At 41.4% G+C, this 24,727-nt stretch overlaps 1 protein-coding gene across 8 annotated transcripts in view; it reads right to left on the bottom strand.

The window, feature by feature from the left end:
* The window catches only part of CCDC6 (coiled-coil domain containing 6), a 56,352-nt gene extending 32,516 nt beyond the window's left edge, over positions 1-23,836 (bottom strand). For all 8 annotated transcript variants that reach the window (XR_008466889.1, XR_008466890.1, XR_008466892.1 and 5 more), the window contains exons 1-2: positions 23,519-23,836; positions 3,126-3,275 (exon numbers count right to left, since the gene is read on the bottom strand). Coding sequence is in view for 1 of the 8 variants with exons in the window: in XM_054204690.1 (XP_054060665.1) it covers positions 3,126-3,275; positions 23,519-23,836 (468 nt within the window). In the remaining 7 variants the exon portion in view is untranslated. The remainder of the gene's footprint in view (positions 1-3,125; positions 3,276-23,518) is intronic.
* Between the last annotated feature and the right edge of the window lie 891 nt (positions 23,837-24,727).

Genomic DNA, 24,727 nt, shown 5'->3' with positions numbered 1-24,727 from the left:
ATTCACAGGATGATGTTGAACCCAAAACTGATGATTTTTGCCAGATGCCGTACCAAAGGTGAGAGTAAGTTCACTAGTTTTATGCCCGCATTGTTTCAGATATACATGCTTCTCTGAATCTTTCTCTCACTAGTGAGAATGAAATTACACCATTTAAGGGTTTCCAATGGATAAACAGCATAATGCCCTGCATTATTTCATACCTTACAATGAGGCACCCCCTTGGCCATTTTGAGAACAGTAGATTATTAACTTTTTCCTTAATTTGGGACAACAGTCAAAGGGTACTTTCTGAAAGTCAACAGCAGAGAAGAATAAAAATTAATTATAGTTTTAGGTTCACAACAAGCTTGTACTTCTCTTTGTGAAGTGTGAACCTGTTTTGCATAATATATCTAATTTAAGATTGTTTCAAAGCTGTATCTTTAACAGTTCTCAGTTGAATTCTAGGGAAAAGACTAAGCATATTTTAAGCAATTATTAGATGTCCTGGTTTCAGTTGGGACAGAGTTAATTTTCTTTCTAGTGGTTAGTGTGTTTCAGATTTGGTATAAAAGGAATGTCAATAATGCATATTAGTTTAGTTATTGCTAAGTGATGTTTACACTAGTCAAGGACTTTTTTCAGTTTCCCATAGAAGCTGAGAAGCAGCATAGAGAGAACAATGGAATGGCCAATGGAATGTTCCATACCATAGACGTCATGCTCAGTATAGAAATGGGGACTGGCCAGAGGGCGGGAATCCACGATCACCGCTTGGGTGGTGAGTATTATTTTATCTTGTATATTCTTTTACCATTATTATTATTGTTCTTTTCTTTTTTCTGTTATTGTTCTACTAAACTGTCTTTATCTCAAGTTATGAGTTGTGGTTTGGTTTTTTCCCCCCTTTCTCTCCCCTCTTTTTCTCTCTCTTCTCCCTACCCTTCTCAGGGGGAAGGGCGTGAACTGCACAAGTGGCTGCACAGTCCTAGCTGCTGGCTGGGGTTAAACCACAACACTGGATACAGCAACTTAGCTGCTGCAGAACTTGTGCAGTACAAATTTGTGCACAAGGTGAGATCATTATATGAGTTCAAAACCCTTCAGCCAAATCAAGCTTAATTTATGGTTTTACTTTGGTCTACACAATGTATAGTGTAGTACCAGGTAACCCAGTTCCGTAACCAATTTCTACATAACTCAAACAGCATTGCTCAACATAGCATTTTTTCCTTTACTGGAAGAGACTTTAGTGGAAAGCTTTTTCTGTAGTGATATCTACATCTTACTTTCAGTTAGAAAAGAACCCCTATTTTACTGCCATCTGCTCCTCTATTTTTCATAAAAATGTATGACTTTGAAAGCAAACATACGTCTTATTCAGAAACATTCTTGTCAATCCTCAAGAACAGCAAAGGAAATAGCAATACCAGATTGAGGATATTTTATCTTGATACGTAACTTACAATGTGGTAATAGGCACCAAATAGAAGAAGTCACAGAAGTCCCAGTTTTCAATAACAAAAGCATCAGATGGGATTTCAGCAACATGGTGTAGTGGAACGTGTCCCTGCCCAAGGCAGGGGGTTGGAATTAGATGATCTTTCAGGTCCCTTCCAACCCAAACTGTTCTATGATTAGCTCTAGTCATACATGAGCCATCCGCCTGAGCTCGCAGCCCAGAAAGCCAACCACATCCTGGGCTACATCAAAAGAAGCATGGCCAGCAGGTTGAGGGAGGTGATTCTGCCCCTCCACTCCGCTCTTGTGAGACCCCCCCCTTGGAGTACTGTGTCCAGCTCTGGAGCCCTCAGTACAGGAAAGACATGGACTTTTGGAGAGGGTCCAGAGGAGGGACACAAAAATGATCAGAGGGATGAAGCACCTATCCTATGAAGACAGGCTGAGAGAGTTGGGGTTTTTCAGCCTGGAGAAGGCTCTGGGGAGACCTTATTGCAGCCTTTCAGTATCTAAAGGGGGCCTGCAGGAAAGATGGGGAGAAACTTTTCAAGAGGGCTTGTTGCAATAGGACACAGGGTAATGGCTTTAAACTAAAAGAGAGAAGATTTAGACTACATATAAGGAAGACATTTTTTACAATAAGGGTGGTGAAACACTGGAACAGGTTGCCCAGAGAGGTGGTAGGTGCCCCATCCCTGGAAACATTCAAGACCAGGTTGGATGAGGCTCTGAGCAACCTCATCTAGTTGAAGATGTCCCTGCTCATTGCAGGGGAGGTTGGACTAGATGACCTTTAAAGGTCCCTTTCAACCCAAACTACACTATGATTCTATGATTGTAATATTCTTTCCGAATAGTGTGTTTCCTAACTGCATGGCTAAACGTGCCTTAAGTCTCCAGCTGCAGAACACAAGAAATGCTTAGAACATAGAAATTAGGTTCTTTAAAACTGACTAGTTTTTCATGACAAAGCTTACAAATAATGGTATGAAAAAAGCAATAGTGTACGACACCAAACATTCACCTAACTTAGTGCACTGTCTCCTACAGAGGCCAAAAGCAGGTATTTAGGTAAGTCTATCAGAACAGAGCAAGCATGTACAACACTTCAAACAAATACTTACACACTTGCCAAAAATTAGCAACTTGGCTAATGAAAACAAGTTTCTCTGACATAAATTGTCCCAGCATCTTCATTTTTTTCACTTTAAGCACCCGAATGATGTGTCTTAATTCAAGAGAAGCAATTGTTTTTTTTCTAAAAGTATGGATAAACTTATAGATAAAGTCTCCTTCAAGCATTGCTGCATATTCTTGTATATAAAGTTGAATATTTCAGGACTCCTGTTAAATATGACATACTTCAGCAAAAAGTGTCTGTTTCACTAACACTTTAAATTAATCAGTAACTCTCTTCTGTAAGACAGTTAACATTTACTTTAAGCTATATCCGCTTCTATGCGCCTCTATCCAAACTTTCAGGTTCTCAACACTATGACTTTGCAGATGCAAACTTTAAAGCAACATATTAAAAAACACTTACTCACTACACTTCTTGTACTTTGCTTTTATCAAGTGTCAGATTTTTAACAGCTATGACCTGACCACATCCCTCTGACTGCAGTCACCCATCAGTTGGTCCTGAGGCTCCTGCGAGAAACATCAGTAAAGACACCAATTACCTGCATCAGTTTTCTTGAGAGCTCATTAGTGAGAAATTCCTCTTCCTTTTCATAGTTTACTGCAAGTGTTTCTTTTTCTTTCTGCAGAGCTTGAATCTTCTTAAATAGAGTATTACTGATGAATTCCTCTTCCTGCTCTGCCCTTGCTTGCTGTGAAATAAAGACATAGTTTTAAGCAAAAAGGGAACAAGTTTGCACATTAAAAGCTGCAATTATTCCATTCCCCTTTAAATGCCCCCCACCTGTTTTTTTTAATCTTGTTCATCATCCTGGAGAACAGCATGTTGGAACTAAGTGCTGTTACCATCCCCTTTTCTAACATATCACCTTTCTTCCTTTTTTGTTCCCCATCTTTCAACTTGGGAAACTACACTGATGCTTTAAAGTGGCCTCCCCCCAACCAAATGCACAAACGCCCCAACCTTTTAAACTTTATACACAGATACCTACTTTTACATATTCTATTCCTAAAAACAAACTCCTCTCTAAACATTCTCCATTACGAGATGAAGCACAGCTCTGGGACTGCTGTATTCAGCACTGTGTCTTCTTTCCAGACCCCTCAGAATGCAGCCCTCCTTTCTAGGAGTCAAATAATGCGTTTATTCTTTCACCTAGATACGCCTTGCTCTGAGCCACAGGCAGCACGGCTCATCTCATGAGGATTTCCACCCAACCATCAGCCCAGGAAAACAATATATTACTTCTCAGAACTGTTACTTCACTACATACAACATCAACTTTAAAAAATGCCACGTGGTATCTTTACCCTGAGGATTTCCAAATTTCACAAGAGGAGAGATACTCTGGAAATCTTCCCCATGAAGAATCACTAGAGAAGACAATTTCCATTTCAGCTCTCATCTAGCAGCTAGGCACTGCTCCACAGAAAGCCAGCCTGTGAGCTCGCTCCCTCACATCCCCTACAGTCCAGACGTTTGTATGTTTTTTTAATGTATGTATTAGAAACTTGATAAATGGAACACAGAAGTTATCTTTTGGAAGCCCACTCTAAAAGGCCACAAAGGGTATTTCATATGGCCAAATAAAAGATCACAAGTACAAATTGGTAGAGCCAACTCTTAATTCCACAGGCCAAACAGAGCCCAGAATGACAGAAATACAGAATTCCCAAGCCACCACCTTTAACAAATGAGACAATGCCACGTTGAGGAGCGTTTTCATCCCCTGCAATAAAATCCATTTCACTTGAACAGCAGATTTGTGATTTGTCCCAATTCTAATAAAATGATACCAGCTTATAGCTTACAGTATGTAAAGATTCAGTAAGCTTTATTTCAGTAAAATTTGATAGAGGAAAATTTAAGAACTGAAACAGAAGCATAACTAGAGTTTTACTGAAATCTTAGTTCCATAATCTTCTGCCCAAAAAGTGCCAAACTAGCCATCTCTTTATACATATTGTACACTGTGAAACGCTTGAAAGACTTCATTATGTCAGTGATCTTTTAACTGGAATGATATACTCCCTAGTAGTCAAAGAGACAATTACTTAACAGAGACACCTTCCATGCCTACAAGAAAAGTTACTTAAAGAACATAAATGTCTTTAAATCCAGTATCATAAAATCTAAAGTGGTGGTTTGGAAGTTTCTCAGTTGAGTCCTCCTTCCATCAAGTCCTTCTCTTCACATCTTCATCTTTGCCATTTTGTGTCTTCTCCCATCTCTATTGCTTTCTTTTCTTGGCCCTTTCCTACTATCTATCTACCACCAGCTCCCTTCTCCCTGTCACCAGCAGAGCTGGCACAAACTCAACCTGAAAAAAAGAAAAGAACAGAACGGTCTGGCACATTTCATTAGTTTAGGAGCTTAGGTCCTGCCCAGCACCTCCTCTCTAATGTTTGTGCATCTCAATGGCAGAGAAACACTAATCCATCACGGTCAGCGTTGATATTACGACTGGTCATATCAAGACAATGTAGAGTTATCCAAGAGCTCTAAAGAAATGCTAAATTGTCAGCTCATATCTCAGAGGATTAAAACTCAACGAATCTAACTGATCTTGGTAACATCATCTATCACTTTCTAAATGTGGCTTGGCTTAGAGCTACTAACAATCTTATGCCTTCACAGACATTTCAGAACAGAGTAAACAAGTCAAATTGCAAGCGTTCATTGTCCTCAAATCGTTAAAATTCATGCATGCTCTTCCAAAATCAACCCCTCCATTGCCTTCACTACACAGGATTTCTACTGGTGTCTGCCTTTCAATGGTTCAGACAATAAGAGACAGTAACACAGACCAAATTTACCTAAAATTAAATTAGAAGAAAAGAATCAGGGCGTTTCTACTTTGATTTCTGTTCATCTCTAACTTGCGCAGATTTGTTCTGCTCATGATTTACACCAATCAAAAGCTCAAAAATCACATTATTACAGCACCGAGCCTGCACAACACTTCATAGCCAGATCCTGGTGTTACATTAATGATGAGTGCTTAGGCCAACTGAACACAGGCTGCCAAGATCCCAGCCCACTCGTAGCCAAACAGCAATGCCCCTCCTCTGTGCTTGCACGGGTGCTCATGCGGCCAGGCAGCAGGCCAGCACAGGCAGGAGGAGACACCCAAAAACTAATCCTTTCCCTTCCTCCTCCCATTTTTCTCTCCTGGATCCACTTCCTAAACTGGCATACCACACAGGCAGAGCGCTGGCACGTGGAAACAAAGAATGAACAGCCACCATTTAGACCTGTTTAAACTGCTCTGCAACAACCCCCTCTGCCTATACCACGCAGGACACTGGCTTGTGTTCAACTGGCTCAAAGGAAAAGCTGAGTATGATTACATCTGCCTCCATTATACGAAGAATGTATTTCTCAACAGAACACTAAATATGAACTGTAAATTCCAGATATCTATACTTCATATTTAATACAATGAATGTCCATTTAAATTACCCAAGGGTCAGCAATTTCAACACGAACTTTTTAGTCAAAAAAACCATCATACAGTTATTAAGATTGGGTAAAAAAGCACATAACACATTACTATATTTCTTCTAAAGCCACATAATTTCGTTCTGAAACTTTCCCTTCATCTTGCTACTCATTATTTGGAGATAGTTCAAATATCTTAAATAACAAAATCATTCATGTTTACCTTAATATTGCCTAAAATCTTGCAATCTGTTACTCAGCCCATAATCAAACTGATGTTCTAATACAGTCATTAAAAAAAAAGAAATCAGTTTTTAATACAATTTCCTGTACAGACTCTGTCACTGCAATATTTTTCTGGATGCATATACATTGTGTTTCCATATGGATAATCTGCCTTTTTATCAAGTATCTGCATTTGAAAAGAGGCTCTGAGATGATCAGCAAAAAGAGAAACAGAGCATGGAAATCAGAGACAGTAGGTCTTCTATGAGGGTACAGAGTTCTTAGCTATTTTTCTATTACCCATATCATATTCAACATCCAAAAACACTAATAGCAATTCACTCTGTTCTGTGTACTATATTACAAAATAAATTGCTAAGGCAGTGAGTGATATAAAATGATAACAACTGATCAGCCAATCCTGGGAACCTAAACAAGCAATCTACTTCCACCACAGTTTTTCTGCACAACCACAGTCACATCCACTCATCTCCTGTGTCTCAAAACTCCATGTATAGCTAACGCAGAGCACTTCATGGGCACATCCACTGAGGAAAATCTGTAATTATTGTGGCCAAGACCATAAACAGCAAGGACTTTGTTACTTTGCAAGAAATCAAGAATGATGAGAGGGGAAAAAAGCACCTCATGCACATAAAACACACAAAAGCTCTTACTTCCTAGGATGAAAAATCCTATTATTTCTATTGCAGTAGCATGTGAATCCTGATCACTAGTAGAGTTGATACATGAAGTATTGTAAAAACCTGTCCTTGTGAACTTATAATCCAATGACCTAATTTTAATAGAATTAAGAAACATATTTCTCCTAAACTTTACATAGTAACTGAGTATAATATTAGGAAGAGAATCTCATTAGAATTACTTTTCCACATTCTGCATATACTTGCATAAACTCTGAAAAGTTTAGTGTTAAAATATTTTCCTGCTCTCAGTTCTTCTTTCTGTAAATATACTTTTGGCAAACCAAGCTCACACTGCTAGATTTCCCTCTGCCCTCCTGCTTCTAGTACACGCAGCAGCTTCTGCTTATGGTGGGATGCCCTCTTTCTGTATCATTGGACCATAACCAAATCACACTGCTCTAGTGGCATGATTTTATGAAGCAGCAAAATCCAGTATTTTTGATAAGGCACCTGCTTGAACACAGTCAAATTAAAAAATTTTAAAAAAATCTTAATAATAATAATAATTTTTAAAAAAATCACAGTTCTACACACTCTCTTCTCCCCCCTGGTTAGTTCTTCTAAAAGCTTCACAAACCTTCCTGATACTGCACAGTAAGCAAGCAGGTTCAACAATCACGATTAATACATACGCCTTAGTCAGTATCAGTGATCTGGTAAGACCAAGTTCTTGCATTTTAGTTTCAGCTATCACTTCGGACACAACTTCAGCAACAAGTACTTCACAATCTGCTTCAGTCACCTACACTCGACCACCTGAAAGCCAGATGCCAAGTGTGCCTGGCTTGCACACATGCGAAAAATGCTACCTGTCTCCAGCAGCATCCAGAGTAGAGGTGACACTAGATGTCAAGGGATCTTGTTGGAAACAGCCTACCAAGCACTGCTTTGACCTAATCCACTCTTGAAGGTCCCTCATCTTTAAGGCAAGAGCCACCATGACCTCTTTACCATTCATCCATCTTTGTACCGTGCAATTTCTGTTGGCAGGACCCTATGGACAATACAGGCCTGCAGATGGAGCTGAAGAGCAGTTTAATCTGGTTGCTGTACACAAGAAACTCAATCTTTGCTACTGAATATAGACTGAAAGGTTGGGGCAGCTTTGAGAAGAGATGATCTCAGTTGCTGCACATGTTACACTGAACTAAAGCTGTCACTTCAGAAAATAGCCTTTCTGAAAGTCCCACTAAAAAATATGATGAGGTAAAAAGGGCGTGAAGTGCAGAAAGTTACATGGCATGATTTTAGAAAATGTAGTTCTTGCATAAAATAAAATCTAAGTTTCACAATTCTCCTGAATTACACGCTCCTCCTCTAGCAGTACGAACTCAAGTCACTGCTCTCGCCATACTTCCTGGCACCAGTTTAAAGCGGTACGGAAAACTACTGGTCTACAAATGCAACAAATGTTCTAGTGAGCTGATACAGTTCCTTTACAGAAGGAACTTTTACACTGCAGTTCTCCCAGCCCAGAGCTATTTTTTTTCCTACCAACCTTCCAGCCGCACCTGAAACGAGCACACTGCACGCAATGTGCGTTTCAGACGGTGAGAAACATGAACCATCACAAGAACAGAAGTCAACAGTAAGTCAGAGACTACGCAGCTCACACTCCTGCCAACTGCCAAGCAGCACACGTCTATCCGGCAAGGGCTGAAGGACGAGGAAGTTCCACCACAGCCCCCGTATGACGTGGACACAGCTTCCCCCCCAAGTAAAGGTCTGTTTCAGCTGGGTGGCCTTTCTGCAGGGAAAAGAGAGTGAATGCTCCTGCGGTTAAAGCGGTGAGTTGGAATTCAAGTTCTGGGTCCAATTTGTAGTGTGACTTCCTGTTTAATCTACGGCAATCCCCAGGGTCACTTCCTCAGTTCTGACATAAAAGTACTTTTTCCATTTTTTCTTTTTCTCCTTTTCCCTTCTTTAAGATGCATTTTCAGGAGCAACAGAGCTACACAAACAGCAGAATTGCGCATTTTTATCTTTGGGCATACACTATCTCCCAGAAGCCCCATACTTTTGCAAACAAACAAGCAGTAATACCTCGGTATGTTTCCTTCAGAACCCCAAGTTGCTGGTCTTTTTCTTTTTTTTAAACCCAAACCTGGTAGATGAGGAGGAAAGGGGTTTTTTTGTTTGTTTAAAAAACACTGCAACTTACAGGCTTACCAGATGTTATTTCCAAAACACACTAATGGAAAAAAAAAAATACCAGTATTGAACCTCAGACTTAATAACTTCAACTACTCTAAATATTACTTATCAAGTAACATTAAAGCCACTTGCAGAACTGCCTCAAAATACTATTCCTATTCCATTTCAGCTATTCAATAGATGACTTCTGCTGTTAAGAGAAAAAAAAAAAGATCTGGTTTTTATTACAATAATAAAGGAATATCTGTATTATAAGCAATTACTTAAAGTACTAAAATACAGTGCCTTTCAAACTCCATTTATATAAGGAAATTCTCTCTCCCTTTCTTCCCCCCACCCCCCTCCTTTTTAAAAGGTCAATTAGGTTTTGGCTGGACGTGTCAAAATGCTCCTGTCACAACATTCCTACTGCTAACTCCAGTCACAGCAAGTTTTTCACTCGATGCCTACCAAGTGATCCAGCATATTGCTGTATGAACCTGCAATGGCCACAGACCGACTAGAGAAATGAGCTAAGTCAAATGACATAAGACATACATTTTTCTCCCAAGCCAGTTTTAACCATGATCAGATGTTTTCTGCTCAACATCACTCATGCAGCCTTATGAGACCCTCTCTCAAAACTTCAGTTACCTTCAAGGCAGGGGTGCATACATCTTGTGGTCTGGAAAGCCACACAAGGGACAGCACTTTAAAGAGTCCTCAAAACTGACCAGCTTCCTAAACACAAACATTCATAAGTATTCGTACATACTAAATAATCTCTTAGCATCAGCAATGAAGTAAATTGTTTGATGGTATGCAATTCCATTCCACTTCAGATTTGTAAACACTTAAAATAGCTTCTCTCTCTCTGCATTTTGATGTTGACCTACAAGAGTCTTGCACAACTGAAACACATAACTAGTGAAAATGAAATAAGCAAGTTATGAAAACAAGCTAATTTCACAAACAGTATTTATAATATTAATGCACTTGGTTCATCACAAAGTACAACAAGCTATATGAAGTCCGTAATTCATACAATCAATTCCTAAATTTACTTAGTAGTTTAAAAATAATTTTAATGCCTTCAAAACAGATAAAAATCAGAGTGTACTTTCTTCAAGGGTTTTTATTACATCAAAATACTGGCATTAAATAGTTAATATAAATGCAGCACGTGAAAAAGCCACATTTTCTGTTACAAAATGTCAAGACAGGGTCTAGAAAAACGTCAAATAACTTTTACTTAGCAGTTTAACCACGACCACACGCTGCTATGCAAGTCTTAATGTAATTAAAGACTATATGGTAATAAAGTACCACAAAGAAAAGGTAGCAGACAAACATTAAACATTTCCTTTTTTGAGCGCTCGACGTTACAACCCTAACAATCTGACTATTCATTAGACACATGCTTTATAGCACTTATTTTTCAGTCACTTAAACATCGTCATGTAGAACAAGCTCCCAGACAGTTATCAGGGCTGGAGTCTCTGCTTCCAGTACACAAGAGCTGTAACCTGAGCCAACAGAAGTTACAGGCCAAGGCAGGAATGACCTAGCAGGAAAATTAAATCTAGTCCACAGACCTTTCCAAATGGCTCCATTTCACAAGGCTGTTTCTCCATCTCATCACTGCACATGCACACAGAGTATACATTTCCTGCACATCTTGCATTTTCAGTAGCAATGGATTTCTAATGCACATGTAAAATGAGCATAGTGCATAAAGCAAGAAGCCCAGCTCCCCTAAGTCCTCAAGTTCACTGCATACAAGCAACATATTTCTTCAAAACACAAGTTAACTGTTCCTTAGAAGGACTGTAATGACCATGTGTGCAAACAGGGCCAGAAAGGCAGTAAGAATGGGGCCATATTGCACCGCTCCCCTCTCAGCCCACCAGAGGCAAGTGGCCATTCCCAGCACAAAGGTTAGGCAACACCGCTCCAGCGGAAGATACATGTGCTTTACCGGGGTCTTCCCCATTACTCTTAGTTTGTACCCAACTGAAGATTCACATTAACAAAGACAGACAATACGGAAAATAAAACTACACTGCCACACCAAACACAGAACCAAAGTTTGAAATACCTCTCTGTATTAATCCTTTACTGATGACCACTTGAAAGAAGTTTTTTTGCTTTACTCTTTGACTGCCAGTGATGCTGCTGCTTTACTGGTGAATTTTTTTGTACTGTAAATAGCTTGCTAGTTAATCAATAAGTGTAAAACAAATAAAATACAGAAGCACATGGAACAGGTTTTGCTTTTGTTGAGCCTCAATATAAAAGCTGCTGAAAAATGTCGTAAAGATGCACCTATATACATAACTAGATTTGTAGGTTTCTGTTTAGTTTGCCTGAATTTCTGAACATGCAGGTTTCTTCTGGACACGACAGATAAAAATCAAATTGCTTATAACTACTGTTGTAGCATATACTGTTTTGTTGTTGGGTTTTTTTATTTTGGTTTGGTTTCTTTTTTTAACTTATTTTCCATACCCTGCATGATCATTAGAATTACCATCCTTCTGAAAGCTGTAGTTTCGACTTGCATCTAAGATACCCAAGATTAATGTATTTTTGGTTGTGTCGTGCTACTTAGAAGCCAATAATCAATAACAGCTTAAATCCCAGCAACACCACCACTCAGTAATGGAACTTACAAGAAACTTAGTACTGCAGCAAATCAGTCCAAATTACTCTGTAATATCAGACGTCCAATGCATAAACACTTCTTAAGCTAACACATTTAAATACTTTTTCGCCTGTTTTCTGCCCAGTGATATATCACCATTTATCTTTGATGTACCCACACATTAACTAGTCCTTTGCTGGACTGACCAATTAGCAAACTCAATATTGCACACTCCCAAAGTTTCAGAGTAGGAAAAGTGAAAGATTCAGCAGTAGAATAGACTATTAAGTACTACTTTACTACACAGCTTCTGTTCAGAGGTATGTACGCTGGTGCTAACAGGCACTGAGCTGTGTTTCAAAATAACAAACTTCTGCTCAAAATGCAACCACAGCAAACTATTGTTAAAAGTAGCTTCGCTGTCACAATTGTTTTTCTATTCAAAGACAAAAGAGCACAAACAAAAGCAGGGAGCAGAGACTTAATAGTGACCCCCCCCCAAATAATCCTCATGAAAATCCTACTTCACTTTATGTAGCTCAGGTAAATCATTGCAAGCAAGCACATATGAACCACTTGTTTTTCTTCTGTTATACCCAGCTTTTCCAGGCAGAAGGGGTCAGACACTGATGCATGGCATCCCCCACATAGTACCATCAGCATGCCACAGGTATCAGCAAATGTCCCTGTTCCAGGGGAGAAAACTGCAAGTTTCCTCACTTCTGGACTGGGTTCTGAGCTCAAACAGCCTGTGTACTCATCATCCCTCTCTTCTAGGCCCAAGCGGCCTTCTGCACTTGTAGATCCTTCTTTCAGGTGTGTGTAACCTGTGGTATAGCTACATCGATCAACCTGCCTTCCTTTAGGGCAGCAGGAGGACTACAACATCAAAATCCAGTTCCGGGGTTTCCAAACCATAGTATGAGATGCTCACCATGTAATTTCTTTATTCACTTTCTTTAAAATCTTTTTTTGTTTGTTTTAAATGACTAATTTAAATACAGCTTAGATAATCATTAGAGATGGCAATGTTTTTCCCCACATTAGTAAGGTGTCCCTAGTCACTCAACATAACTAACATCTTAAAGTCTCCCCTAATTTCCTGTTACCCACATCGGCTTTCTAGAGAAACACTTTCTCAGTGATCCACAAGTGCTGGAGACAAAGCTTGTTATTGATTATAATCATACCTTGTTCCAAAACCAACACATTCACGAAGTAAACACCACACTGTCCATCACACTGTTAAGACATGTTAGCTCTAAGTTTGCCGTCAAGGCAAACAAATGTTTATACTTATCTTTCCTAGGAATCAGTGAGTGGAGTAGTATTTTGTTTTTTCCTTCTCTACAATTTGGATATCTTACAGTACATACCACAGTGTTCTGAAGAGCAATCTCTTTTCAGGCTTTCAAGACAAGAAACAAATCTATCAACTTAGTGTATGAAAAGATGACGAGGAATATGAAAAAACATGTCCTTTGCTTTGTACCCTCTGTCTCTGATATCTGCAGAGGCCTGCAGGATGGCGGGGGGGGATAAAGTCATCTATGAATATTCACCCCATACAGAACTGGAGAAGTAGGTCTAACACAGAGAAATTTTTAGGAAATGATGCTTACCCACCTTTCCACCCACAGAGCAAGAACTTCCAGTTACGTGTCTCAATCTTCTGAGAAAAGAGTTTTTTTTTCAGATCTACATCTCAGGTTAAATTTGCCCTCGGAAAAGGACTCTGGAGGTGTCCCTTCTCCGGACCCAACCAGGACATCAGGGTCTGTGCAGACAGAGCTTTTGCCTAATGAAACAGCTCCTGCCAACACCAGCCAGGACAAAATTACTACTCTTCATTTTTAACAGATGTGAAAAACATGTACTGTTTAAAGCTCTTGGAAAAACAGTGATTAAGACACCCTACATTTTGCAAAATTCATAGTAACTGCTTTTGCTGTTTATTTGAAAGTGAAGGGAAACAAAGTGGAAATCCCACCACTACCAAAAAAACCCGAAAAACCTTCCAACATCCTCTGCTGAAAGTAGAAATTAGACTGTACGGTAACAGAAAGAAGCATAACTTCATACTTCAGCCCATTAAACATTGTTGGGTTTTATCATGTCTGACTTGTTAAGAAACATTTACACTTTTATTCAGGACCGAAGCATATCATTGTGGGAATTATTTATAAATGTGGCGGGAGTTTTAAATATGATTAGTATCAACAACAACGAGGGAACTAAAAAGACCTTAGCTTTAAAGTAATAAGCAGAAACATCACGTTTATGCAGTTTAAAGAATTAAAACACCTGAGGAAACTTTACAGGTAGCTGAAACGCTGCTAGGCTGTTTCGATCTACAGCAAAGTTGAAGCGATACTCACCTACCTCACTAACCCTATCCCAAACTGAAAAACAGATTGCATGCAATATTGATGCACAGAAGATGAAATTTCAAACAAAGCCAAACTCAGATTTGAGAGGGGAAGAAAAGACTTTACCCTAAGAGCTTCTCCATCAATTATAGAATCACTCAATGAGCAGAGGGAACAACAGTTGGCCTACAATGTCTGTATTTTAACTGAAAAGTTGAAAAAATTACAAAGCCACATGTGAGGATTAAAAATTGCTTCAATGTTTCCGTAAATATTTTGCCTTAGCTTTCATCAAGGAGTCCTTGCACCCCACAGAGAGATGTCAGACCTGCACATCTGTAGTTTGTGCTTTGGAGTTTCCTACTTAGACACTTGCATTTTCACCGTGGAATAGTTCACCTCAAATGCCTTGCCTTTGTTTTTACTTCATTCTCTCATTCCATGCATCGAAAAGGGACAACGATCCACCTAGTTAAAACTAAGACACCTCTTCAGTGAGACAGAAGGATTTGACTGAAGAAGTGGAACTTGAGATGTTCCCTTCTGGACGTCCCCAGACTGCTGTGCTGGAAGCAAGACGTCACAGGAATGTTTTCTGTAAAGAAGCCATGGGAACTCACTTTATATTGTATTTTTTGCCTCTATTCTAAAGCATGTCTTTGTCTTTTTTCCATTCATTCTGTTTAGATCCCAAATCCTGTGCATAATTCAATTTGTACATTTTGTCCCTATTATTCTCCTCCTTCGGTTGGTTATTTTTTTCTTTAAGAGAAAGACAGAAAGGATTCACCTCTTGCTCCGCTGCTAAATTCAGCAACTTCCTCCTACCCCCCAGCCCAAAAAAGAGCAGCAAAGCAACTGTTTCTCTCACTGCTTTTACCAGGCTATGCTGAAATACATCAGATGTCTCCTGCTGACAATTTGCACTCCTTCGGAGGAGAGCACTGTCTTGCTTCTTCATTCCAATGACATTTCAAGATCTGCCTGTGAGAAACAGGCACTCCATCTTTCTGCAGCACCCCATAGATGCCGCTGCCTGGCCAGCCTTGTCTGCAGTCACCGTTGCAAGAGCTTTCTGCTGTTCCAGTCCCCACCTGAAATCCCACCCAAGCACACCTCATGAGGTGCAGCATGAAAACAAAGCCTTTTGCTGAAGTTTCTAGCAGACATGTAAGCTTCGTCACCACAGCTGTGTGCCTCACACCAGTATTATTTCCTCATTTACTACAAGGAGCTTTAGAACTGACAGCCTACAGTTGAAAACACATGCCCTGCCTCCCCCTTCCATGTATACCAACACTTAAACCAAAGGACTTTGAAAATAACAACTTCAATATTAACTGAAGTCAGTATCAGCAGTAGGAGGAAACAAGCAATGAGGATAAGTAAACAAAATTAACAAGTGCAAGAAAACCACAGACCATGTACCTACTCTGAGAGAAAAACAAATAATAAAAAAAATCATCACTTTCCTTCATTCTTTGAAATCATCAATAAAATTCAAACTCCATTACAGTCAAAACCATGACTACAATGAAGTACAGAACTTCCAGGATTTGAAAACTGTTCCAAAGTCTTGTCTATATTAGCTTTACAATACTGGGATTAGCAACAGTGCTAGAACCTCTAAAAAACCTAACATTTTATTCTACCATCTAAACCAGCAAATGTGAACAATGCAAAACTCTCGGTATTGGGAATACTCATCTGGGCGAATGACCCATACTGTACTACAAGAAAACCAAAAATCATTAAAATTTTCTATCAGATATAGAGCAGTAGCACATATTAATTTTTTTTCTTCAGTGAAAGCAAACCTGTTGTTAGGTGTACAATGCAGAAAAAACTAAAACAACTCTCTCCTTCGAAATGTTTTTAAGTTACTAGAGGTACACCACGAAAGAATGGCCTCAGCAAATGTTCAAATGCAGCACCAAACAGCATTCTTAAAAGAAAAGCTGACTACAAACCAGTTCTGACATACAATTCAAGATACAACCTCAATGAGAAAGTTCACTTAAGAGAAAAGTTACTTTCTATGCAGAATAGCAAGCCCACAGAAACACCAAGAACTTTGCATTATTAAAAATTCCCAAATGTACTCTAAAGCCCCAGTTCCATCCCCAAAGTAACTCAAAGCAATATACCAGTATTCCTACTGACTGAAGGCATTCCACCATTATTAAACGCGGGAACATCAATAAAGTAAAAAAAAAAAAAAAAAAGTAGAGCTATTGTGTAATATTTAAAGGCAAGAAAGACATAGGTGGTTATCACAGTTTGGTATCAACCCAATGGCAATACTGGAAAAAGTTAATTTACTGTATAAAGGACAGAAACATAAAAAGGGTCATTCAGCATGGTTTTATAGAGAACAAGCTGTGGCAGATAAGCATAGATTCATCTTTCAGCCAAGGATTATTTGTAATAAAGATAACCACAAAAGTGTAGGATGTGTATATGGCACCCATATGACTTTTTGATTCAGTAATACATGCCATACATTATTTAAAAATGGTTATAAAATAATCAAAGTATACAGCAGGATTTCCAAAGTGGCTTACTGACCTCAAAATTACTCATCAGTGGGAAATTTCATTAGAAATTTCACACCAACATGTACTAAAGCATGATGTTGTTTCAAAATATTCACTGCACATTATTCTTCAGTAAGTCATGTCTGATATGCTCTGGGAGATTGAGATTAGCAAGATTGTAAAAAAAAAAAAAAAACTAAAAAAACCCAAAAAACAACAGAACACCTTCACGTTTTGTTTCATTTGAAACAAATTCATTCTACCAAAGCTGCGCTTCTGAAAAAAAGGACCAACCCCTCAAACCAAGGGATTCTCTCAGAGGATGGACATGGAAAGAAGGAACAAACACCACCTCCGTATTAGCTTCATGCATGATGCTGTAACACAGACTGCTACCCAAGATCCAACAGAGAGACAGCTCACCTTCACTTCTGTACATAGCACTGGTACAACTGATACAGGGGGAGATGAAACTTAAGGGGTCAGGCCTCTTTGTAAAGAAAAATAGAGGGGTTACAGAAGAGAGCCTCAAAAAAATCCCAGTAAAAGGAAAAATACCCTTCCTGAGACTATGGCTCCACGATTATTGGCACCAAATCAAGTCCTGCTGGACAACCCAGCAGTACAAATCAGACCTGGAAGAGGCACAGGTGTGCAACTGCATTTCTGACAAATTAGCCAGAGCACACAACAGTATGCTCACAGACAATACTGGATTTTAAAAAATAATTAAATAAATAAAGCCCGGTGGTTACAAATTAAGCTATCAGAAACACTTGTGCAAATTTGAAGCAGGAAAACCTGTTTAGACTATATCAGTGCACCATTTTTGATCTAGCACGTTAGATTTCCAGCATCTCAGTTTGTCAAAGTAAACTAGAAGATGCCTGTTACAACCTGTATCCTCACAAGGAGAAAGCAGAGGATCCAGAAGACTCACTAACCTAGCCACAAGGCACAGCAGGAACCAACAGCTCAGCCTTGACCAAGCCGACGGGAAGAATCATAGGCAGGACACCAGAGCCTTTACAAGCACAATGGTTCTTGACCTCTGTGAGCTTTCAAATTAAAAGTGGATACCCTTCCCAAAGACACATTTCAAGGTAAGTTATGAGATTCAATGCAAGAACAACTCGGAGAAACATGAAGATGTGACACAAATCAGAGCAGATGATTTAGTAACCCTCTTAAACCTCAAACTCCCTGAAAGTACAAGCATTCCTGTTTATTAACTATTTGAATCAAGTTCAGAAACATTACCACTTTTTCTCTGGTTTTTGTTTGCTTTTTTTTTTTTTTTAACCAGCATTGAAGAACGCCTACAACACAGACAAATGGTAATGTGCTGTTACCACCACATGGACAATGTTCTTCCCTGAGAACTCGATATGCCAGTGGCTGTGCATAACTACCAAATGGAAGCAGACGAGAATACACTTTTGTACAATTAGTTTGGCAGCTGCACAGCAAGTAGCATTGCTTTTACTGTGTTAACCTACGGGCCAAAACAGTTAACATTGACTGCATTACTAAGCTTCCTTTTTCCTTTATAGGCATTTTGCAGAAGCTCAACAGAAACTTCTTGAGAGTCTGAGGCAAATGTGAAACTGAAATACAAGACACTTACTTCCTATGTGCCTGCTCTTCCTGAAAAATTTTGGATGGAGTTTTACTGTCCATGAATTTGCTAATCCCAGCAGCAAGGTTGTCGTTACTCAAAAAAACAAGTAAGGAAAGCACTTCTAAAATCAGTTATTTTTGAGTTAGACTTTTAGTTTAGTCCGGCTACAAACTAGTTACAAACAATGCACCTGGATATAAAAGCCCCAAGCAGGTTTTTTACACCTACAGAAGACATCACAAAATGGCAAGTCAGCCTCTTTCAACACAGGCAAGTTCTACTTTAAAATAAAGAGTAAATAACAGACTTACAGATAACTCTTTTAAAACATTAATCTCTTTGCTTTCTTTGTTTGCTTTTTACCCCTAGCTGCAACTAATTGATTTCTTTCATTCAAGCCCCTGCCCTTAAGCGAGCACCTTTTAAATGTTCGTATTTCAATTCAGTTAGCCTATCCTGCCTTTTCTTCTCCTATTAATAGACATATTCCATACTGAAACAGGTGTTCTGTTTTGAAATTCTGGTGCAAACTCCTGTAAAGAAAAAAGCTGCCAAAAAGCATTTTTGCAGGGAATTTTCAACATGATAGCACACTCATTCACTTCCCCAAACTATCTACCCAGGCTGACATTCTCCATGAAGACCCACAACAGCAGATCTCATACACACAACGAGTCCCACCACACACTTCCTTGAGAACAAAATGCTAAAATCATATTTATTTCCAGCATCTAAATCTGTTTATTGAGAAAACTGTGACAAGTCTACAATACCACACAGGATTTTTTGGATCTGCGAGTCCCAGGAGCCTGTTTGTTTTCAGGAGATGGCTGTTATGGAAAGCAACAAATTTCTTCAGGATTTGTGAATAGGGGCAAGGAAACAGGAGCTGAGTAAGGCTTTTTCTTCCGTTGTTTCTCCCAACTGGTGGGAGGCTGTTCACATTGCTCTGCAGAGCACAGAGGAGACCGAGAAGCCAGGAGATGCAACTGCCCTGGGAATAAAAAAAGTCAAGCTGAGAGCCAAGGTGCAGAGGCGCAAGTTTAGCTACACAGACAAGGGTAGAGAGGTCTCACAGTAAAATACTGCCACCCGCAACCCACTGCAGCGTACAGCAATCCTGTGTCCCAATGCCCCTTGCCAGCAAGGGCTGTAGCAATTGTTGACAGACAGCGATAACTCACGGCAAGCCCACAAAAACCAGCATCCAAGTGTTACTGATGCCTTTAGCGTTCTGGATCAGACTGTCTCATCTGAACTGATGAACCTGTTGGGGGATCCACACAGCACCACAAATCGGGATTTCCAGGATAATTCCCATCCCTACAGAGCAAACTGCTGGTGGGGGTGTAAGAGAAGCTGTTCTTGTAAAAAATCTATGTTACAAAGCATTAAAACTGCTACACCAAGCATTGTGGAGCAGGAACATTTTTAAATTAAGGCTTCTCAAATACACTATCTTCATCTCAGTTAAAAAAATAAAGAACAGAGTAAGGCTTATTACACTTTAATTTTCTAACACTACAGAAGATGCCTGAGAACAGTAGGCCAATTTACACGAGTTAAATTACTGAATCTAAATTACTGAATGCTAAGGGTAAGCATGTATGTACCTGCAGCAACCTGGAACTAAAACTCTTTGTTATTAAAAGCATTCTATTTGTATAGCCTGTCAGTTCAACACAGTAACAAAGAAAACCAAAATGCTTCAGTATCAGTTAAAGGTTACATGGCTTTCACTGAAATAGGATGACTTTGTAATATCAAACACTGAAACGCAGAATAAAGAAGTTGGAAATACACGTTCTACTGACTTCAAAAGACACCTCCTGACCAAGACATACCTACACCCAGCTGAAGTATCTCAGCTTTTGTCTAATGCAACAATTCAATCTTTTTTGAAAAGCAGTCACCCCACTACCACCACCCAGTTTTGAAGGTAGTCTTACTTAACTAGAGAAGTTGTGCTGTCCCAGACTTAGTCCATTAAGTATGACATCTCCTTGGTAGACCTTCACCAAAAAAATTAGGGAAGTTCACACAGGAAATCCACTTCTGGTAATGCAGCGCTATAACCAAAACTCACTACTTCACACCTCAAATACATAGCATCTCAGATCTTGAGGTGTGTGACTCTTCCCAACCTAGGCACCATCCGTTCCATTTCCTAAAAAAGACCTTGCAGAAACATTCCATGAGATCATACAATTAAAGGCTGCTAAATACACATCAATGAACTCTCTGCAAACGGGTCAAGTGATCTCAGTTATCTCTTCTTAAAACTTGATCTGAAACTTTGCATCTTGTAATGTAATGCTCTTGCACTGCTAGATAACACTTCAAATTTACCCGGCTTCCACCTCGCTTTGCTCCCTCCCTCACAGTTTGTTACCAATAATAGCAGGTGAAATAAAGCTATCATGTATATTTACTGAATTTCACAGTCTTGCACACAAGCAACAGCCTAATTTCATTTGCATTTCAGGCTAATGGAAGGAGTAGAGTTCACACATCTTTTTGGACATACACTCAATCCAAGGTAGTTTTACCAATTTCAGTATTAAAGCAGCAACTGTTTTTACATGTTTTAGATGAGAGTTTCATATGAAGTTAGTGAGCATACAAGCCTGCCAAGTCAGCATCTTTTCTGAGTGAGTTTTCCAAGTGCAACTACTTAACGTAGGTCTCCTACGCTTAATTAACGCATATTTTCAACCCTATGACACAAGGGTTAACTACAAAATAGAACTAATAGGATCCTATGCAGCAAGCTATTTAAATAATTCCCAAACTGTACACCTCCCTGCTGACACCAACAATACTACGCGCAAACACGGAAACAAAGAAAAAGATGCCATATTAACAATTATACCAGCACAGACACAAGAGACAGACCATCGTTTTCTACCTGGTAAACCTTAAAGGGAAAATATTCAAAACCATTAAAGACAATGGTGGGAGCTAGAGAAAGTGGAGAGTCTCTGCGGCACTCACACAACAGAGCTCAAGCGATGAGACAGTGAAAGGCTCGCAGATGAAGAGCCGTGTGGTTCAAGGAGTCACCTTCACCTAGAGCGCCCAGGTTTAGTCATTTCACCGGCTATTTTGGCTACCTGTCAGTTTCATTTGTGCTTCACAGCTCGTCCTCAACACTTGATAAAAATCAAAGCTGATTCGTGACACTACAACGTCTTCAACAGGAAACTGGTATGCAGCACCCATCTGCCAGCACAGTAACATGGCGAGGAGCTCAAGCTGGCTGGTGGAGGAGTAAGTTGACGAAGGTTTAGAATAACAATGGAGAAAATCAGAAAACTCTCTATTTAATTACATTTACATGCAAATGGCACACATTTCAACGTTCCAATAAAGTTCATCTCCAGTCACTTGTATACTAGAGCTACACGACCAAGTATTTTGACTGCAAATGTGTTTACATTACGGACTATGTAAACCACAGCGTGAAGTCTCAGTGGCCTGAAAAAAAAGTTATGTTTTGCATTCATTATTTCACCACTTGCTGAATTAGAAGTGGTTTACTCAGTTGTGCGCACAGTTTAGCATACCAAAGACAGGGTGCCTGCTAAAGATGCCAGTTTTCCAGACAGCCTACAGGTTGCTATAAAAGTCTAACACCTTTTCTCTCTTCATCCAAGATGTCAAAAACATACTCGAGTTTTAGATTTAAGAAAAATGCTTCCTTTTTGTAAATTAAAATCTGATGAAAATATAAGATAATCAGTCCCTAGATACAGCGCCTGAAGAACTTTAATGCACACTAACATTTTTTTCAAGTTGTTTACAAACAATACACCTACCTATCAGAAAGATGCTGTGCCTTTCTAACAGGCAAACAGAAAATGTCTGACTGAAAAGATGTCTTAGCCCCTTTCAACATTAGAAGGCACTCTGCTGCTACCTAATTAAGACACATTCTCTTCTCGTAAAGTATTAACAAAGCACTCGTTTCCCCGACTAGCACTATATTTGTCATCCTTGAATAAATTACTTCTGTATTGTATTTCACGCACTCTTCCGGCCCACATCCTGATAGATACTGAATGCTTACTACTGGGAACAGATGAGAGGTCTGCCTAGACAAGCTCCATTTCTTTGCTAGATATATCGACAGTGAAAAAACTATTTATCAATAAAAGAGCCATTATGCTTGTAATAAAGTATCCCCTGTGAAAAATCAGACGAGAAGAAAACGAGGTGGGATTTGTCTCTCTCAAGGCATCTCTATCTGCACTGACAAGGATGTACAGGACAGCGTATAGAAGTATCAGGGTTACCTTTAATCCGTCTTTAACATGGTACCTACTTTGTTTGCATGCAGGCCATGATTATTACAACATCTAAACGATCGCTCTAACCACTGAATTAGCAAAAAATCCCTTAACCTAAACTCCTAAACTCCCAACTCATAGAGAAGAAAACAATGTCATATTCATTGCATTCTAACATGTACTTTACTGAGGACTGATGCCTAACAGCATCGTATAAAATGATGTTAAATTCCAAGCTATCCTCGCGGGTCTCATAAACCAGTAGCTGAGCTCTTCCTGGGACACAGCCGTGCATGTTACTCACATTGTTTTTAAGGGGTTTACTTTAAATGAGTTTCTAGATAACCTCTTGCAATGCCACAGCTCACAGAACACTACAAATAAATGAAACGCTTCTTCGTGACCGAGACGCCGTCCTGCACCTTGCTGTCTCTGCAGAGTGGCTGAAGAGGTGAGGGCTGAGGAGATAATCCGTAATCCCCGCAGACTACCGACACTCGATAGTAAAACGTCTACTTTGAGAAACTTCGGGGAACATCCAGCACCGCCCTTCCTCCGCACGGCCCTTACCGCTCCTCACCTCACAGCCCCGCCGGGCCGCCCCTTCCCCAGCCCTAGCCACTGGGGCAGCCGGGGGCAGGGACGGTGGGGCCACCTCCCCGTAAACCTCTGTTCCTCGCCGGTTTCGCTCCCGCAAGGACGCCGGGTCCCCGCTGAGGGCCCGAAGGGCGCGGGGTGACACCCCCCCCCGCCCCGGCCGGGCCGCGCGTGACAGCCTGAGGTAAACTCGCCCCAACGGCCGCCCCGGGGGGTGCGGCGGGGCGGGAAGGCCGCGGCCGGGCTGAGGGGAGGGCGGTGGCGGCGGCGGGGCCCGCCCTACGCGGACACCCCGGCGGCGGGGCTCCCCCCACGCGCCCCCCGCACACCCGCCGGCCCGCCGGGCCCGGCGCGGCGCCGCCCGCACTCACGATGGTGACGCTGGCCTTGCGCAGGTCGCGGTTCTCCTCCTGCAGCGCCTTGCACTTGAGCTTGTAGGTCTCCAGCTCGATCTTCAGCACCTTGTTCTCCTGCTGCAGCGAGGCCAGGCGGTTCGTCAGCTCCTCCAGCCGGAACGGCGAGATCACGATCCCGCCCGCCTTGCCCCCCGAACCGCCGCCGCCGCCGCCCGCCACCCCGGAGCCGGGCCCAGCCGCCGGGCCGCCCGCCGTCAGCGTCCCCACCGGGCCGCCGCCCCCGCCGCTGCCGCCGGCGCCGTCCGTGTCGCTCTCGCTGGCGCTGTCCGCCATCGCCGCCGCCGCTCCCGCCCGCCGCCGCCGCGCCGCCAGGCGAGCAGGGGGCGGCGCCCGCCGCGCGCCGGCGCCGCGGCCTCCCCGCGCGCCAAGAGGGGCCCGCCCGCACCGCGCCGCCCGCCCACAGCGCCGCCTGCCGGCCCGCGCCCGCGCCGCCGCCAGCCGGGCACCGCCACGGCGGGGGCGGGATCCTGCCACAGCGCGCAGGGAAAAATGTCAGTTTGCGCCCGTGCAGCCAGGGCGGTGGCACGGCTTCGGCGGGGAAGGCTTTGTTTAAACCTTAAATTATCCGCGGTGAACGGCTTGTCCGCCAACCCTGTATTTTTTACCTCAGAATACAGCGATGAACCCGGACGGAGGCAGACAGTGCTGCCCGGGGAGGAGAGGCCTCAGTCGTACCCAGTTGTACCCCCGGGCTGTGGAGACCCCCCAGGGCTGTGGAGCCAGTCCCAAATCCCCCGGTGCCGGGCACTGTGGGCAGGGGGGCCCGGTCGCCTGCCCACCTGGGCAGGGTGAATATGGCAGCCCTGGGCCCACAGACCCGCTCCCCTTCGTGGCCCGGGGACAAGGCGACCTGTTAATTGAGGCCTCCGTGCTGCCGTAAAACCGCTTTAAAGGAAGATCTATTCATGCCCATCTCTCATTTCAGATAATGTATTTTCTGTTATACTACGTGCATTAGTTTCTTCTTTTTCATTATTTCTTTGTGGAGCAGCTGAATAAAGGCGGGAGTTGTCGTGAGATATAATGGTGCGGATGCGCTGTTCGTTATATGGCATAATGTGGTCTGTATTGCTCCTGGATAAATTAGTCACCAAGCCTGTATAATTGGTTTCTCAATTATTTATGAAGGGGTCTTTTAACAACAGTAATTTTTCCATTAATGGC

The sequence above is a fragment of the Rissa tridactyla genome, chromosome 6, assembly GCF_028500815.1.
Source record: "Rissa tridactyla isolate bRisTri1 chromosome 6, bRisTri1.patW.cur.20221130, whole genome shotgun sequence".
Lineage (NCBI taxonomy): Eukaryota > Metazoa > Chordata > Aves > Charadriiformes > Laridae > Rissa > Rissa tridactyla.
This window is presented reverse-complemented; position numbering and strand designations above follow the sequence as displayed.